The 18,386-nt window shown below is 45.6% G+C and overlaps 1 protein-coding gene across 4 annotated transcripts in view; it reads right to left on the bottom strand.

Moving 5' to 3' along the window:
* TNR (tenascin R) overlaps positions 1-18,386 on the bottom strand; it is a 432,923-nt gene that overhangs the window by 57,022 nt on the left and 357,515 nt on the right. For all 4 annotated transcript variants that reach the window (XM_004027943.5, XM_055366472.2, XM_063710667.1 and 1 more), the window contains 2 exons: positions 13,545-13,814; positions 7,068-7,253 (listed from right to left, as the gene is read on the bottom strand). In XM_004027943.5, coding sequence (XP_004027992.4) covers positions 7,068-7,253; positions 13,545-13,814 — 456 coding nt within the window. The remainder of the gene's footprint in view (positions 1-7,067; positions 7,254-13,544; positions 13,815-18,386) is intronic.

Below are 18,386 nucleotides of genomic sequence, written 5' to 3'. Positions count from 1 at the left end.
GAAATATGGAATTCTCTAGTGGCCAGAATGGGGCATAGTGAGCATTCATAGATTAACGAGGGCTAGAAAGGAACAGGAGTTAGCACGTTCTCACCTGCAGTGCAAGGACTGTGGTGATAAAAGCAGAATGACTCACTTAGCCCTGTTTTGGGAACCTATTCTTCATGCCTGCTGTCGCTAGCAGGGAAAGTGGTAGGGAGAAGGAGGCCCAAGGAACTGAGATTGCTGTCTCTTGCTAGCAAAAACATGAGTAAGATACTTGGGGTCTGCAGACTTGGTTGGGATCAAGTGGACATGAGGAAATATGGACCTTTCCATCTTTAAATCCCTGAGATCATCTCCCAAGTGTCTGAGAAGCTCAAGTCTATGAAACTGAGGTTAGGGGTGTGATTGGCCCTAGTGCACTGGGTGCCTACCTTCACAGAGAGGGACAAACTGAGGACCCTGTCCCCAAGGAACTTGCAGTCAATATGCGATTTTTATAGTGATTATGTCATTATTGTTAGTTTTCATATTGGTTTCCTCACTAGACTCTTAGGTCTTTGGGTCAAAGATTTTATTTTTTTCAGTATGTAGTATAGTGAGAAAACATGCACAGAAGCAGCATGGTGCTGGTGGCAGTAGCGGTGGTGGTGGGGAGTGTTGGGGAGACTCCGAAGAGAGGATATCTGGACTGGGTTTTGAAGGACCCATGGACATCTGGTGGCAGGGAGGGCATCCCAGACAAAGGAAACAGGGCATGCAAAGGCAGCTCTGGCAAAATAATTCATGAAAACCCAGGGACTAATATAGGGTCCCTCATAGAGAAATTTCCCATCAATGGAATTTGGAGACCAGAGGTTTCATGGGGGAGATATGTGGAGAAGATCTTTGGAGAGCCCCTGAAATCACACCAGATAGGCACCAATCTACTTTTTAGTTAAATGGAGATCTGAGCAATCAGCCTCCCCACACTTATCTCTTTGGATAATGACAGGTGCATCTTCAGGATTCCTGGAATGAGTCAGGCTTTCGAGGCCGTCTCCCTGCTTTTTTGGGTGTGCATGATGTTCAAGTTTCAAGAGAAGCAGCCAATTCCATCCTGATTTAAAGGAAGGGACCGGCCTAAGAAGCCCATTTTTGATAAGAAAAATAATACTTCTAAGGCCTGTTTCCAGAGGGAACTTTCTTATTGCTGGTGGAATTAATGAGAAACACAGCTCATCAACCTTGTCATATAGAAGCATCCTTATTCTGGGTTGTTGCTGTGAACAAGTACTTCCTGCTGAGGAAGTGGAAGCTGCAGCTGAAATATTCCCACCTGGCTTTTCCCCCAGCCCCCTTATCCCCAGCCTTTAAGACAAATAAGGAATAGGCCCTGTATGTCCCAGTTCCGTGAGGAAGAGGTATGTGGAAGCCTTTGTCCTTTCTTTCCTCCTCTTCAACTTGGGTCTCTGCAGCCCACTCCCCAGCTTCCCGCCCCTGGAAGGTGACACCATGTTTAGAGGGTGCCTTACCAAAGTGACCACTTGGGGTCACTGTGACTTCACCCAAAGGAGGCTGAGCACTGTCTGGCCCGGGACCCCAGGCCCTGTGCCTGGTCCTTTCCTCCTCAGAAGAGCTGCAGGGCGTTGAAGGTCTGGTGCTGGGTTTGGTGTTTGTGCACTGGCCCATCAGGGAGTGCAGACATAGCGAGGTGGACATCGAGTGCCGTGGTCAGTGCTGACTTGCCAGCTGGACTCCCTCTGGAGTCTCAGATTTCTTCCCCTGCAGACAAGCACGTGGCCTGCCAGTGTACCCTGAGGAGCCGACCTTCTCACCACTAGATCCCCATTTTGGCCAGAAACCTTGAAGGCGGCAACTCCCAAAGCATGATCAGGACGTACTTGCAGGCATCAGCCTAGTGTGTGTGAGTGTGTACGTGTGAGGGTATGTGAAAGTGTAGTGTGTACGTATGAGGGCATGAGCATGTGTGGTGTGTATGACTATGAGTGTGTGCATGTGTGTATGAGTATGTGTGTATGTGCATGTGAGTGTGCGTATGTGCTTAAGTGTAAGTGCAAGAGTCTGTAGGTGTGTTTGTGTGTACATGTGTGCATGTGGTGAGTGTGAGTGCATCATGTGTGGCTGGCTGTAAGTCTCTGTTTTCTTGCAGTCCTATGTTGTATCATATCTGTAGAAACTGTCAAGCTTCTGGATTTCCTAGGCCCTGTTGGCAATTTTTCAGCTTGTCAACTGGAGATAGAGATAGTCCTGGTGCAGGGAGAGGCAGCAGGTTAGCAAATGCCACCATGAGGCCCAAGGCAGGTGCCCTGTGGAGTGGGTAAGGAGTGCGATGAACGGGCCCTGGGTGGTTGTGAGAGCACGGTGCTCCTGTGACCGTATGGGCCTGGCTCCTTTTGCCTTGTTTCCTGGTCATGAGAATCCTTACGGATCCTAGGCTTCTGTTCATGAGGGAAGACCAGGTGAGAGAGTGTGGATGGCTTAGGGCAAGCCCCCTCCCCTCCTGCTAAAACACAACCACATGCCTTTTTGATGACAGATTAGAGCAGTCACCTTGGACACAAAGGCCAGAGTAGTGTTTATAATTTGCGTTAGTCCCAGTCAGGGAAGTTGATTTTTTCGCTAAATTGCAATCAGCAACTAAAAATCTTCTCCCTCCCTTCTCTCTCTCTTTCCCTCCCTCCTTCCACTTGGAGTTTTCTAAATGATTTATTGTTTTTTTTTTTTGTTGCTGCCCAGAAAGCAGAATGGTATTGTACCCTGTTACATGGTGCCAGGTTCTAATCTGGCTGGTAAGGTGTGTAACACTCAAGGACCCCTTTGGGACTATAGGTATGGTGCACAGGCCAAACAGACATCATACAGGGTAAGTGACTGAGCCTAAAACAGACTTATTAAGGACACAGAAGCCACTAGAGCAGAGAGAAAAAGTCATTGCAGACACTGAGTCTGTTGTTCAGAAACAAATTCATATCCCAGAAGGAATTCTCTGGACATTGCCTACAGAGAATAATGGTGGGGGGAGTGTTTTGAATTTTGGGCTCCAGCCTGGACTCTGTGTGGCAGAGGGCAACATTTGTAAAGAGGGAGGTCAAGAGGGGGTACTTGCTGCCAGCCAGCTCTGGGAATGTCTCAGAGACCAGCAGAGTCAGGAAGGGCCTGGATTCCACAACAAAGAGGAAAATGGTGGCCTCAGAGACAACGGCTTCTGCAGGGAATGGCAAATACAGGTGCCATAGAACTTTAAGTGTTGAGTCAACAGTGAGAGTAAAGGGGGCCTGACCTTGTGCCCAGCAAAGGCCAGGCTGCCACGGCTTCAGGTCTGAGCTTTGTGAGGATTAATACCAATAAAAAATTGAATGGGTATTGAGTGCTTGCTGTGTGCCAGGCTCCATCCTAAGTTCTTGAATAGGGATATATGTATGATTTCATTTAATTCTCGCTACAACCCAATGAGGTAGATAGGATGTCTTTTAGATGAGAAAACTAAAGTGCAGGAAATTTAAGAAATTTGCTCAATGATGCACTTTTCATGAAGCTGGTCTCCCCCCTGAGTGGGGTACTTCCACAGCTGTGCTCTAAGTGAGTGCTTCTCACTCACAGATTTCCTTGAAGCAGGGGTCCTAAAATGCAGGCTCTGGGTTGGTAGTTCTCGGGGGAAGAGGCCTCCAACGTCTCTGGGGGTAATGCCCGGGCTGCTGGTGGCTGCACCATGCTGTGAGAGGCAAGGTTCTAAACCACTAGGCCACATGGACTAAAGGAGGACATCCTAAACCATCCAGTAGCTCCCAGACCTCCTCATCTCTTTCGTCTTCACCACTGTCATCCGCTTACTGAGTAGTTTGTTGTCAGAAGCACTACCTTAAACTCGTTAAATGTATTGCCTCATGAATGCCTCATGATGGCACTGTGGGGTCAGTGGTATCAGTCCCCTTTAACAGATGAAGAAACAGAGGTTTAGAAAGATTCAATCAACTGTCCCAAATCACACAGCAAGTGGCAAGCCTGGGTACAGAGTTGAAAGTCTAGGCTCTTAGCATGTTGCATGGAGCAGAGCATTCAAATCAAACTGAGTCTGAACACAGGCATTGGAGGCTGAAAAACTTAACTTTTTAGGCTCCAAGTTGGAGAGTGAGGAAGAAAGCACAATGTTTTAGAGCCAGAGTCAAACTTCTCCCTTTTGTCCCTTTCTCTTTTTCATGGCTCTCCCTTCTCTTCCCCCAGATGCCTCAGCAAGAGAACCAACAATCCTTGCAACTAGCATCTCAGCGAGTACAAATACACTTGATTTCCTTATGTGCCAATAATCCCTTCTTAAATTATGTTAAGCTATTTGCCTTATAAATCTCCTCAGCAGTGAACTCCCTGAGATAATTATGTGTAATATATAAATGTAATGTTATATATATATATACATATATTTGAAATGTTTTAAATCTGACTGTAACAAAAAATCAACCTATTTAAGCCCCCTACTCAATAATAATTTTCCCATAGCTTCTAGGTCTGTGGCATTTAAATTTGGACTGTCCCTTACATTTTACTTCTTTAGCAGAAGCAGCTGTGGAAGGGGAATCTTCTGACTGGGACTCGAAAGGACTGGCTTTGAATCACAGCTGTGCCCCTTGCTAGCCTTGTGAACTTGGGCAGGTTTTCAAACTCCACAAGCCTCAGTTTCCTCATCTGTAAAATGGGAATGCTAACCATACCCACCTCATGAGGTGGTTGTGAAGATTAAAGAACCTATAACTGTATGAGAGTTCCTGGAATAAGACAGATGATCAGTGAGTATCGAATCTTCTTTTTTCCCGGTAGAGGGAAATAATAACTAGGACGTGGGGTTTTCTATCTCTCTCATGATGTCGTGGTGCATCCTCCATCTGAACAGTTAGCCATCAATTTTATAACTGCTCATTATCAAATTAGCCTGCGGCTCTAGGCAGGGATGGGCTGCGCTTAGAATCAGTTCCCTCCTGTATCATTTCAGGTTTTTTTTTTTTTTTTGGATTTAGCTTAATTTTTGTGACTGTTTCTAGCTCTCTGCGAGGCCGTATGCCAGCTGGTCTATCCTTTCTCTGCTTAATTCACCCCCGTTAATCTGCTTGGTCAGCATATCTTCTCATCTCCTTGCTGTGCCTTTAGGAGTGCGTCTGTCTGGAAAAGGCATTTATTATATTTACTTTAACTGGCTGTGTTTGGCAAGGCGGTCTGGGATTTCAACTTGGGAGGAAAACTGCTTTGATTATACTGCCCTTGTTTACCGTATGCACTCTTTGCTGTGTATCCCTTGTCTATCGAGACAGCAAATACTTTTGCAGGAATCCAAGACACAAATTAAACAAAATCTCTGTCTGTGAGCACATTGGCAGCACCTGGTCCATGACTGTTCTGCACAGCATCTCCTTTATCTGAAAACCACACCCCCATTTCCAGTCTTCTACTCTTTGGTGAGTTTGGGAAGGGAGGTTTTCTTGGATGGGTGAGCCAGAGGCCCCAGGAGTGGTGTTGCCTGGGTCTCACACTCCCAGGGGACAGGGAACACTTCCCAGCCAGGTATCATGGTGACCGAGGACACTGCCTTAGTCCATGCCATCATCATCTCCCTTTGACTCCAGCAACAGCCCCCTAACCAGTCTTCCTGCCTCTGACCTTGCCCTTCTCTGTACAATCCAGTCATTACATCGCCTTATTTAAAATCTTTCAGTGACTCTCTGTTGCCCTCAAGAATAAACCCAAACTTTTCATAGGGTGCATAAGGCATGACTCAGCTCTCATTTTATCAGTGAATTCTTGCCATCCATGCCCAAGTCATAGTGAACTTCTGCAGTTTCATTCATTCATTCATTCATTCAGGAAATTGTGAACCCTGAGATTCAATGATGAGCAAAACCAAATACGGTGCAATGTTCACAGAGATTTAGGTGTAGGGTGGAGACTGACAGTCAAATAATCATGCCACACATGTAAAATGATAACCTGAGGAGTGCTAAGAAGTGAGTGGAAACTGGCAAGACGAAGCTGCCGGCAGAATGAATGGAACTCTCTCAGGAACAATATCAAATTTGACCACTAAAGCTCCCTAAAGTGGGGAGTAACCTGGGAGTGGAAAGGGAAGCCTGCATTGGCTAGATGAAGAGGTTCCCATCAGGCAGAGGGAACAGCATTTGCCAGTCCTATATAGCAGGAGGGAAAATGTATTTGAGAAATGGAAAGAAGCAGACCTGTGGGCCTGGAGCCCAGAAAACATCAGGGGACATGGGTGGGAGGTGAGCCTGGAGAGGGCAGGGGAAACCAGGCAGGGCCTGGTGTCCACACTAAGGGTCTGAGCTTATCCGAAGAGCAGTGGGAAGTCCCTGGAATATCTGCACAGTGCAATGGCATAATCAAAAACGTACTTTGAAAAAGTCACTGGAAGGCCAGGTGCAATGGCTCACGCCTGTAATCCCAGCACTTTGAGAAGCCGAGGTGGGCGGATCACCTGAGGTCGGGAGTTTGTGACCAGCCTGACCAACATGGAGAAACCCTGTCTCTACTAAAAACACAAAATTAGCCGGGCGTGGTGGCAGATGCCTGTAATCCTAGCTACTCGGGAGGCTGAGGCAGGAGAATTGCTTGAACCCGGGAGGCAGAGGTTGCAGTGAGCCAAGATCGCACCACTGCACTCCAGCCTAGGCAACAAGAGTGAAACTCCGTCCCAAAAAAAAAAAAAAAAAGTCACTGGAGGAGGTGTGAAGAGTGGGCCAGGAGACAATGTGAGGGGGTTATTGCAATGGTTAAGATAATAGATGAGAACCTGGGAGACTGAGGTTGCAGTGAGCTGAGATTGTGCCACTGCACTCCAGCCTGGGTGACAGAGAGATTCCGTCTCAAAAAAAAAAAAAAAAAAAAAAAAAAAAAGGAGATGTTAGTAGCTTAGAACAGGTGATGGCAGTACAATGGATAGCACTAGACATATGTGCTAGGCACTTAAGAGATGAGATCAATAGGAGTTGGCCATGGGTTTGTAAGGTGTGTAGGTTGGGGAGACAGCTGTGAGGGTATAGACTCAGCAACCAGCATAACCCCAAGAGATAGGTCTTACTCACCTGTCAGGGTGGCCCTGGTGGTTGGACCAATGCCCTTGGGGACCAGTACCTCATGATATTGCTCACCCGCCAGGGTGCTGTACACAACCTTGTACTCCTGAACTTCGGCTTCACTGTTATCCCACTCGAGGTCAAGGCTGGTTGCTGTGCGAGAACCAACTCGCAAGTTCTTGGGGGCATCGATCTCTAAAAATAGACAGACATCACCAACATCGCACATGATAATGTAATGTACATTTGTGGTGCATCTTGAATTCTGAAAAGATTGGTGGTGATAGCTCACACCCCCTGACCCTCTGGCTCACATTTGAATGAACACTGTGGCTACCCTTAGCTTTTTGGTCTGCCGTGACAAATTCCTTGGGCAGGTTAGAGTGATACTTGGGAGCTGAAGATCAATACACTTTATGCTTCCCCCATTTCCATTCAAGAGTTCCAGTGGCATTCTAGAAACTTTAAAAGGAACCAATCAACATCATAAGCTTAAAAACAAAACAAGGGAAACCCCAGGAGGAGAAAATCAGAGCCAGCTCCCGAGTGATGGAGATGGAATAGAACAATATCAAATTTGACCACTAAACAAAAAGAAGACTGTTGATTTCAAGGTTTTGAAGTGTAAGGTGCCTTCCTCTGTGTTTACTTGAATAAACACAGCTGTAAAGGTAAGACATATATGGAGGATGTGATGTAGCAGAAATAATATAGGCTTTGGAGTCAGGCTTCCGTTTGATCCCCAGCTCTGACATCTTTGGTAATGGAACCATGAGCAAGTCTTTTAACCCTGCTTGGTCTTGATGGCCACCTCTGTAAAAGGGGCAAATCATACCAACATTTTCAGGTTGTTGCATGGATTCGGCAATCCATGGGCATCTGTACAAAAATAGGTGCCCAGAGCCTGTAGTCCCAGCTACTTGGGAGGCTGAGGCAGGAGAATGGCGTGAACCCGGGAGGCGGAGCTTGCAGTGAGCCGAGATCACACCACTGCACTCCAGCCTGGGCCACAGAGCGAGACTCTGTCTCCAAAAAAAAAAAAAAAAAAATAGGTGCCCAAGGCCTGGGCTGGCTTCCTGTTGCCTCTGAAGCTTTTCCTGAGTTCCATCAACCACAATGCTTGTTCTCTGGGGTTGCCACAAAGAGACCACGGGGACACTGCTTTTTTTCTCCCAGGACTGGCTATCTCCTTAAGCTGCTTTGGGCAGAAACAGCATAAACAACTTGCAGTGCAATAACGTGCTGCCCAGAACAACTGTCACTTAAAACGTTTAAAATAGTTCTTGCCTTTGACACTTGAATTTAACTTTGGAGTGAACTAGCCATTCATTCTGAGAAAACCTCGAGTGGACTGTTTTAATTTGCAAAAGCAAGGCAAGTTTCCACCAATTGTTCTTGTGGAAGACTGAAATGCCGTGAATCAATGTGAGCGCAGAGGCTTTGGAGTGAGAAGTGTTCTGTTTAGCGATGTAAATTGGGTGAATCTTTTAGCAGATTTATGTCTCTGCAGCTTGTTTTCCTGAGAAATTCTTCCTCACTCACTGTACTTTAGCTTGCCAGATACTGTGTATTCTTGACGTGTTATGTGTGTTATTTCTCCAGCAGTTGGATGGAGAGAGGAGCTTGGATAGAGAGGCATGTGGAGGAACACCTGCCCCTGCATTGTTGCCCCTAAATTTCATGCATGAGGAGAAGCTGGGCAAAGGGACTGGACTGGGCTTGGGGTGTGCAGCTTGAACTGAACTGGAGCAAAATTAATTTAGGTTTAGGGTTAAGGTTGAGACTTCTACCTAGTGCTCTTCACAACTAAAAACCCAGGCCTTGGAAATGTTAAACTATGGTTTTTGTTGTTGTTTTGTATTTTTGATCATAGGGGTTGTGGTCTGTAGATTAAGGGGAAGCGTTGTCTCTGAAGGGACCAGACACCTCCAATGTCAATGATCCTGAAAGAAGTCAATCCTGAGAATGAGGTCTGGAAAGGTGGTTGTTAGAGCTAGGACAAGGTGAAATTGTTTGCTCCCTCTGGCCTTGAAGTCTGACCTCTAGGAGACTGGGGCCACCAAGGGCACCCCTGTAGGTGGGAGCTGTTCCCTGCAACGTCAGCAAGTCAAGAGCGAGGCAAAGACAGACGTCTAGTGGAGGCTGTGTGGAGAGACTTGAGACTATGGAATAGACATATCTAGCCTCTAAAACATAAATTAGATTAAGTAATTCCCTTGCTTAAAACTTTTCTGTTGCTTCCTTTTACAAACTCCTAATTGTAGCCAGCAGGGCTCTGAGTGATCCGGCCCTGCCTGCTTCTCAGATATCTCCATGTACGACTTCTAAACTTATTCGTTGCGCTCTAGCTATATTGCTTTTTTTCTGCTCTTGAAACTCATCAAGCTTATTCATACCTCAGGACCTTTGCACTGGCTTCTGCCTTTGCCTGGAATGTTCTCCAGATCCTCACATGGCTTAGGTCATCTAGGTCTCAGTTAAAACGTCACCTTTTCAGAGAGGCCTTTTCAAACTGCTTGATCCAACATGGCCACACTTCTGTACCGTTCATTTCGCTTTTCATTATAGTACTCATAATCAAAATAATTTTGGGTGTTTATTTTCTTCTGCCTTGTCCAGTTTCTCCACTGGAATGCAATTCATGTGAACCAGGATCTTGTTTATGTGTTTATTCTGTAGCCTCAGTGCCTAGAATAGTGCTTGGCACCTGGTAGGTGTTCGATAAGCACACATCAAGTTTTAGAAAAGTCCTGTTAAATATTTCAGCTGTGGAGCATTGAGAACTCTTGGGGTGAGAAGGTGCAGAAAAAAGGATAGCTTTGACTGAGGGTGCTGGTCTTGTATGAGCAGGAAGTCCTACCCTGCTCTTTGCAGCCAGATTCTTGGCTGAGGTGCAAGTGCCATCCAGGTTGAAACTGTGAAAGAATTTCCTGAAGAGTCCTAGAGCGGCATCACTGCCAAGCAGGTAGGGGCTTGAACCGTTGGGACTTGGATGTTCCTATTAGTTTCCCAGGGCTTCCATAACAAGGTACCACCAACTGGGTGTCTTAAATAATAGAAATTATTGTCTCTCTGGGCACGGTGGCTCACGCCTGTAATCCCAGCACACAGGGAGGCCGAGGTGGGCAGATCATGAGGTCAGGAGATCGAGACCATCCTGGCTAACATGGTGAAACCCCGTCTCTACTGAAAATCCAAAAATTAGCTGGGCATGGTGGCAGGCGCTTGTAGTCCTAGCTACTTGGGAGGCTGAGGCAGGAGAATCGCTTGAACCTGGGAGGTGGAGGTTGCAGTGAGCCGAGACCATGCCACTGCACTCCAGACTGGGTGACAGAGTGAGACTCCATCTCAAAAAAAAATAAAGAAAAAATTATTGTCTCACAGACTCAAGGTACAGGTGTCAGTAGGGCTGCTTCCTTCTGAGGGCTGTGAGTGAGAATCTGTTGAGTGCCTCTCCTAGCTGCTAGTGATTTGCTGGTGATCTTTGGCGTTTCTTGGCTTCTGGAAGAATCAAGAATCATTCCGATCTCAGCCTTCATCTTCACTATGGTGTTCTTCTTGTGGGCATGTCTGTCTCTGTGTCCAAATTTCCCCTTTCTATAAGGACACAGTCATATTGGCTTAGGGCCCACTCTAATGACCTCATGTTAACTGATGATCTGCAAAAACTCTATATCCAAATAAGGTCACATTCACAGGCATCAGGATCAGGACTTCAATGTCTTTTTAGGGAGCATAATTCAACCTATAATAGCAATAAAGAGAAATCTGGGGTATTCAGGACAAAATAGCAGCCTCTGGTTGACCAGATGCCCTGGTGACTGTGCTTGGAACATTGAGGGATCTGCTTAAAGAGAAGGCCTCCAGAGGAGAGAAATGGTGCCAGGAGTTCCCTCCTGAGGGCAACTGAAACCAGAGCTGCTGAGGGCAGGGAGGGGTTTTGGAGATTGGCCTCTGGGTTTTCTAGGCTGGCTTCTCTCCAATCACCGGCCGTGGTGCACTTTGTTCAGGGTTCTTTCCTTTTCAGAACAGCCCTAAGACCCAAGCAAATATCCACTCACCATGCAGGAAGCAAATCTCTGCTTTAATTGCCTGTGCAATTAGTGCACTCCTAGTGTCGGAGCCATCACCTGGAAAAGCACTTTGGTTAATTTGAATTTAAGCGGAGCTCTGAAATGACTGAGGGCCTCATCATGAGGGTCTGGGTACCCTCTCATCATTTAACTGGCACCTGCCAACCCAGGCCTGGAGAATCTGTCTGCAGTGCTGTTTGCATCTCCTCATCCTTTCTTTCCCCTCACCCTCCTCCAGCAGAGGGGAGCATATTTGAGGTGTAGGCTGAGGCTGTATTGAGAAGTCAGCCGCCTGACAGCTGCCAATCCACCAGGCAACCGGAAACAGAAAGCCATGTAGCAATGAACTGAAACTCATGGGGAGCTCCTAGGAGGAAGAATGTAATTGTCTTGATCAGAATTTTCCTGGGCCACCAGCCAATCCTGCTTCCATCTTGTCGACCTGAACACCAATAATTTGTTTTTCATCATGCTGCTCAAGAGTTCTCCTCTCCTTTTTGCCGCTTCAAACTTCTTATCAGAGCAGGGCACAAAGAAACCACTTTTCAAACAAAACTATCTTGAAATTAAGAAAAGGATGCAGGACTCGTTGTCCACAGAAGATACCACCCCCCTGAGCAAGTGGTATTGTGGGGGTGGGAAATGAGAAGCTGACCTAGAATTAACCAAGAAGGGACGTGAGCATCTTTGGCTAAATGAGGAAGCAGAAGGGAAGAGAAATGGGCAGAATTTAGTTCATTGTTTCAAGATGCACATTCGGTCACTCCGGATTCCAAGATATGTTCAGTAAAAATCCCACTGGGCACACCCTGGGTGAGAGGGTGGCATCTGGCCCAGGCACTACAGAGAAAACCTAAAAGGGTCTTTTTCAGAAATAAACTTTGCCTTCTCCATTTTGTCAGTGTCTGTACTTGCTCCTTTTTAAGGGGGAAGCTTTTCCCTGCCCTTGATGTTTCCTTCCTAAGGCTCTTGTCTCTCTTTTGCTGGAGAAAATGAGCTTACCTAAATGGTGAGTTTTGCAGCAGGGCCTGGGCATTGCCCTTCTGTTCCCCTCTCTCGTGGGACAGGCTGTTCCAAGGGTTCAGGCACCTACTTGTTACTCTATGCTGTAAGTCCTAACCTGGATAGTCTCCCAATTTCTGCCATATGGAGAGACTTGCCTAGGTCCACAGTGGCCATCCAGTTTGCAAACCCATCTGGCCATGACACTAAGTTACATGCTGCAATCTAGGGGACATTTTGGTGTCCATCTGTTTCACTTTTTCCCTTATTTATCAATTGATTTTAAACCCAGTGGAACACAGGGGTGTTATTTATTTATTGAATCTTCTTGAAAACCCTGGACTCAGTCCATTCTGTAGCAGGCTCTTATGCCACAGTCTAAGGTAGAATTCTTGAATTAGTGATTCTCCAACTTTACCCCATCTGAAGATGCTGGTTCTTAGATCTTACAGATCTAAGATGTTATCAGTTTTCATTGATCCCTGGGTCAACTTGGAGTCGGCAGAGATATTATTTGACATGTGACCACCCCAAGGCAAAGAGGATGAGACCGAGAATCCAGAAGACAGACACAATCACTAATCTGATCACAGGCCCTTATTGACCCAATGAGGGTGCCAGAAAGCCTGTCCTTTGGATGGTGCCTGTCCTACTAGCCCACTAGCTGGCCAGACTGATGGGCACTGAGAGAGTCAGGGAGCAAGTCACCCCTAGGCCTGGCCTTTCCCAACTGTAGGCAAAGCTCTTTAAGAGGCCCAATGGCCTTGAGAATGTGGGGGTGGGTGGTAATCAAAGCAAGGCAGGTTTTATATGGGCTTTATGAACTTCCTGTCTGTGGGAGTCAGCCTGATATTAGCCTTACTGCTAGTGCTTACAAACGGCAGGGTGAGTCACAGAATTGGTCAGAAGTTCTGCTTAGAGTTGTACAGGCTGGGCTTAGCATAATGCCAGTGCACATCATCATGGTGGTGTAGTCATTGTAGGTTTATAGAATTATTATGATAATTTCCAGCAAATGGCAAGAATGTGTCTTGAGAAAGAGACACCTTTCCTGAATTCTCACAAAATTTCCATTTGGACTAGCGATATGGATGCTTACATGTGTTCAAGGCCAACTTGTCATTTTACAGACAGGAAACCTGAGGCCCATAGTGGGGAAGGATTTATATCAAGCACAGATCTGGCTGCCAGTAGAGGTAGGATGGGAAGCTAGTTTTCCTCTCCTAGTGACGGAGTGCTGCTTTTCCCGTATGCTGGAAACCTCTTGCTTCCTTCTCGCGGTGTCTATGACAAGGCCAATGTTCTGACACACCTTGCCTCATTCCTAATACTCCTCTTGCTGTGATGACACCACCGGTTGGCTCCACCCCTCTTTCCCTCCTTGTGCCTCTCTCCCCCACCGCAGCCTTACCTGTTGTGAACTGAGTGGTGGCAGAATCGCTCTCGTTGGTCCCTCGGACGGCACTGACTGACACCTCGTAGCGGGAGCCAGGCCGCAGGGCCTGCACTGAGTATTGGCTCAGGGGAGGCTGCAGCCGGAAGGTGGTCCTCCCACCTTCCCCGCCCACCAGGCCATATTTCAAAAGAATGAAATCGACTTTGGCTCGAGGGGGAATCCACTCCACAAAAGCCACGGTGTCTGAGACATCTCGAACCAGGATCTGCGTGGGGCCGTCAATGACTGAGTGAGAAGGATCAAACAGAACAAAAAGTTTGAATGAGAAATAAGCCTTGGGTGTCAGCTCTCTCTTTTCCTCCTTATGGAAGTCTGGTCAATCAGAGAGAGGATGGGTATTGTTACTGCATTTTACAGATGAGGAAAATGAGACACAGTAAGATGATATCTTTCCTGAGGACATGCAGTTTGCCTTGGTTCCCCTGAATTTTGGTCTAACTGCTCTTTTAACAGGCTGTAGTTTCCAGGTGATGGCACTTCCCAGTCTGGGCAGGGGAAGGCACTTGCTGGCTTGAAAGAGTCAGCCCTGTTTCTTTCTGGAGGTCATGGGACAGGGAATTGAGAACTGGGTTTCTGGCGTGTGTCTGCCACTCAGCTTTCACCTTCTTTGAGCCCTGAGGAAAGACCTAGGAAATGACCAGCCCGCCTAAAGATCCAAGACTTCCAGATTGGTTGCCAAAGAGGTCATCATGAGTATTCAAAAGATGTCCCTGCTCAGCCACTCTAACAGCCCAGTCAACACAGTTGCTAAGACCATTTAAAAACCAATAGACATTTGCATTTGAGGACATGAAACATGCCTTCTGGGTAAACTTGCTTCTCTGGATAAAAGGATAAAAAGGACCCCAGCTTTGGAACAGCCTCTTACGGGTCATTTTTCTCCATCTGTTCTTGCATATTTCTACAGCAGAAGGGCATTGCAGTCACCTCTTCCAGGTTCTCCAGTGTATGTCCCTCATAAGCCCTGGCCTCTGGCACTGTGCAGGTCAGGGCAACACCTGGAAAGCTGGTTGATTTCCTGCAGGGCCCACCAGCTGTGGCTCCAGCACCCACTTGAGGTTCTGTTCATACTGAATTAGATAATGGGGAGGTGAGGGAATGTAGAAGGAGAAAGAAAAAGGAACAGCCAAGTGAGGAGAATAGGAAATGGTCTTCTCAACTTCTCATGGGATGTCTGCATGGCCAACATGCTCTTGCCTCCATGTTTTCATTTATTATTGGGGCTACACCCTTCTGGCTGGAGCTGATTATTAATGTTAATATTCTTTAAGGATTTGGAACTAAAACCAGAACTCTGGTTCTCTAATTAGCCTGTGTTGGACCGTGCAGAGCCAGGGCTGGTGTGGCCATTTTCTACCATTCTGATACTGATATAGAAAACATTTAATCTGGAGAAAAGGGGAAAGAGGGAGAAAAGGAAAGAGGGAGAGAGAAACCAGTGGCCATGCAGAGCTTCTAGAAAGATATATGGAATAACTTGATTCCTGATGTTCCATTTTCTGGTGCAAGTCTTTTGTGAGGCCCAGATGCATTTCTGTTCCTGGGATTCCCATGAGGCACTCTATGTTCTTCCAGTAAATTCTCTCTTTTGCTTCAGCTAGTTTAAGTAAGTCTCTCTTCCTTGTTACTAGAGAGCCTTGGCTAAGACTTGTTTCTAACCAGTCCACTGTGGCCCACCTCCTACTCTGCCTCCAGAATGAAGTTTCTCCCTCAGGCCCGTCTTAGGCTGACCTTGAGCCTTTCAGTTTTTCAAGGTTGAGCCTTTCCCTGGGTACCCCTCCCTCTTTCTGGGTCTTAGCCTAGTCCTGTCCTCTCTTAAGCTGCTTAGGGCTTTTGGTCCAGCACCAGCTAAAATGAAAATCACCAGACTACTTGGGTGCCACCTGGTTTGGACTTAAAATGAGGTCCTGGTTTTCATATTTGAGGTAGTAATGTGATTTGACAGAATATATCCAGTTTCTTTTCAGCATGCTGCACTTGGTGGTTTTAGATAACTTAGGCCTTTTACATTTAATTTAAATTAATTATGAAATGGGGGAAGTGGCCTCCTAGTTGCTGTGTAAACATGATATCTGAAGCATAGTAGACACTCAGTAAATGTGTGTCGAGTAAATGAAATGAATGGAAAATCTTCTTTATCCATGAGAAAGAAAGGGAAGCATTTCAATAAACTGGAGCTTTTTGGAAAAAAAAAAAAAAAGTGTCAGGGAAATGCAACTGACCACAAAAAGCTTTTGTCCTTCAACTCTTTAAATCCAGAAAACCCGAATCATAATGGATTGAACATATTAAAATGTGATTATGTAGCGCAGAGGGTTTTAGCTGTGGGAGGTCTTGTAATTTGCAGTCACAAAATGGCCTGCCTAGAAGAAGGCAGCCTGAGTGCCTGATGAGGACACAGAGCTTCGCAGTAGGGGGTTGGTGTAGGTCAGACCTTAGCAGAAGGAAATAATTAAACAATCGTTTCCTAAAAACAGCACACAGGATTGGGAGCCAACCGTCTATTTTGTAGCCACTCTTGGATTCTGCCCTTTGTTGGCCACTTGGTAGCAATGTTCCATTCCGATCAAGGAGGTATCAACTTGCTTTCAGCTTTGGTCCTAATTTCTAAACAAACACAATCCCTGCTCAAAAAGTAAACTGGAATAAATGTCTTTCCATTTCTTCATGACTCTGTAGATGATGCCAAAATATTAAGGACATTTTTTCTTAAATGAAAATAATTCTGCCTAGCTTTACCACAAATTTCTAGATCTGGAATTTTAATTTTAATCTTAAGGAACTGCCAAACCAAAAAACACTGCATATGTTATAAGAATGTGGTTTGACTATAAGGCAAAGTTGGACTACCTTCTCCATGTTCTGTCAATATTCTAGGAGAAAAATATTCTTCAACTGCAATGTTTTCTATCCTCTTATGAACCATCTTCTCCTTTTAGCCTTTTGCCTTTTACTAATACTTTCTTAATATCAAATCACAGGAATAACTTGGGCACCTTGTAACATTTCATATCAGAAGAGGAGAAGCTGTACCTGCTATTGTTGGGCTCACCACACGACACCCCAAAATTTGGCACCTTGGTGTGCTGAGTACTTTGAATTAAAGAGGAATGAAAGAGCCTCAGAAACAGCCCCGGAAGCAAGCAAGGTCTTTCTGACCATCTGCAGTCCTCCCATCTCCTGACCCTTCTTCTCCCTTTGAAGTGATTCACAGAAATCAGAATTCCTCTTCCTCAGGGCAGGTAATAGAAACTAGAACTCCTTTTCCCCAAAGCAAGCCATACAACCTAGAAAGGTAACTTTTTCCCTCCTCCCTTCTCCCTTGAGGACCCTCATTCCAGGGAGGTCTTGTCCCACAGAGGAGGTGGAGAAGAAATGCTTCACAGAGAGGCCAAGAAGAATCTGGGCAGACAGGCCTTGCTGGGTCTCCCCCTTAGACTGTTACCGTTAGATCATAGCCATTTGTCCAATTACGTTTCTACATGGCTGTCCATTCTTCCTCAAACCTAAGCGTAAAAACAGACAATTTCCCCCAGGTCTTTGTGTCTTCATTTCTGAAGGCTCCTTTGTCATGTGAAACTTTGATTAAATAAATTTGTTACGCTTTCTCTTGTTAACCTGTCTTTTGTGATAGCAGTGTTGTTGTGATGCTTATATGATGGGTGAGCAAGGGCATCACACCTTTCTGCCCCCAAGTTATCGAATGTCAACTCTTCAGGTTACAGCATAACCTTGGAGCTGTGGAAAACCTCAGCCACCGGCCTTCTGGAGGGATTCCTACAGAGCACTTTAGCTTTTATGGTTATGGGATTTCTTCTAAAACATACTATTTAGAGCAGAACAATGGTTTGAAAGCTTTTGGGTGGTAAACTTATTTTTTAAAGGACAAAAATCTTAAATGGATGTACAAAATATAAAACAGATCAAAGTGGAGCCGTCCTGGATGGAGGCATGGAAAAGGGAGTAATTAGAGGTCTGGCTTTCCACTGGATTCTAGCCTCAAGGCACTGCCATAGACCTTGGTGCACTAATGGAACACAAGCTACTGCCACAATAGTTCTGAACCAACGTTTTCTAAACTGAGCTTAAGCCTCGGCACCTGATGCTGTTTGGTTTGGATTCAGTAGCAGAGCATGAATCACTAATCTATAAATGTGGTCTCATTACATTGTGTTGTGGTTCTCATCTCTGGTCAACTCAGCCTTTTGTCCTGGACTTAAAACTTAAAACTGGCTTTCTGGTACATCAATTTCTGTTTATGAAAAACACATAAAGCTGTACCAATAGTCACCTATCTCAATTTCTGTTACTGACAGAAAAAGTTGCTTAGCCTCTGAGTTTCAGCTCCATCAACAATAAAACGAGAACCAAAACTTATGCCAGATGCTATTTATAACTTTCGAGACATTCTTGGTGAGGACACACACACATTTATACATCACAATAGCTAATTTACAGCATTGAAGTTGAACACTCTTTGTTAGCTGAGGATACAATAAGGCAAAATATGACAATTAATGAATCAATCCTGGAAATATAATAATCTTGAATGAGGTGATCTGTGGGGATGAAATAATAATAGACTTAAGCCATCACCTTGAACAGTGACCCAACCCATACCTACTTATTTTTGAATGACTTTTTTCCTACCACTTTCACTTCTGAGTATGTTCTGAGTATATGTGCGTATACCAAGTATTGAGCACTCACTCTCATCAGCACAGAGCTGATTGCTTTGTGTGCTTTATCTAATTCCATCCTCATATTAACTTAATGAAGAAGGTACTCTTGTTTATC

Source organism: Gorilla gorilla, chromosome 1, assembly GCF_029281585.2.
Source record: "Gorilla gorilla gorilla isolate KB3781 chromosome 1, NHGRI_mGorGor1-v2.1_pri, whole genome shotgun sequence".
Classification (NCBI taxonomy): Eukaryota; Metazoa; Chordata; class Mammalia; order Primates; family Hominidae; genus Gorilla; species Gorilla gorilla.
Note: the sequence above shows the minus strand (reverse complement) of the source record. Positions and strands in the feature narration are given on the sequence as shown.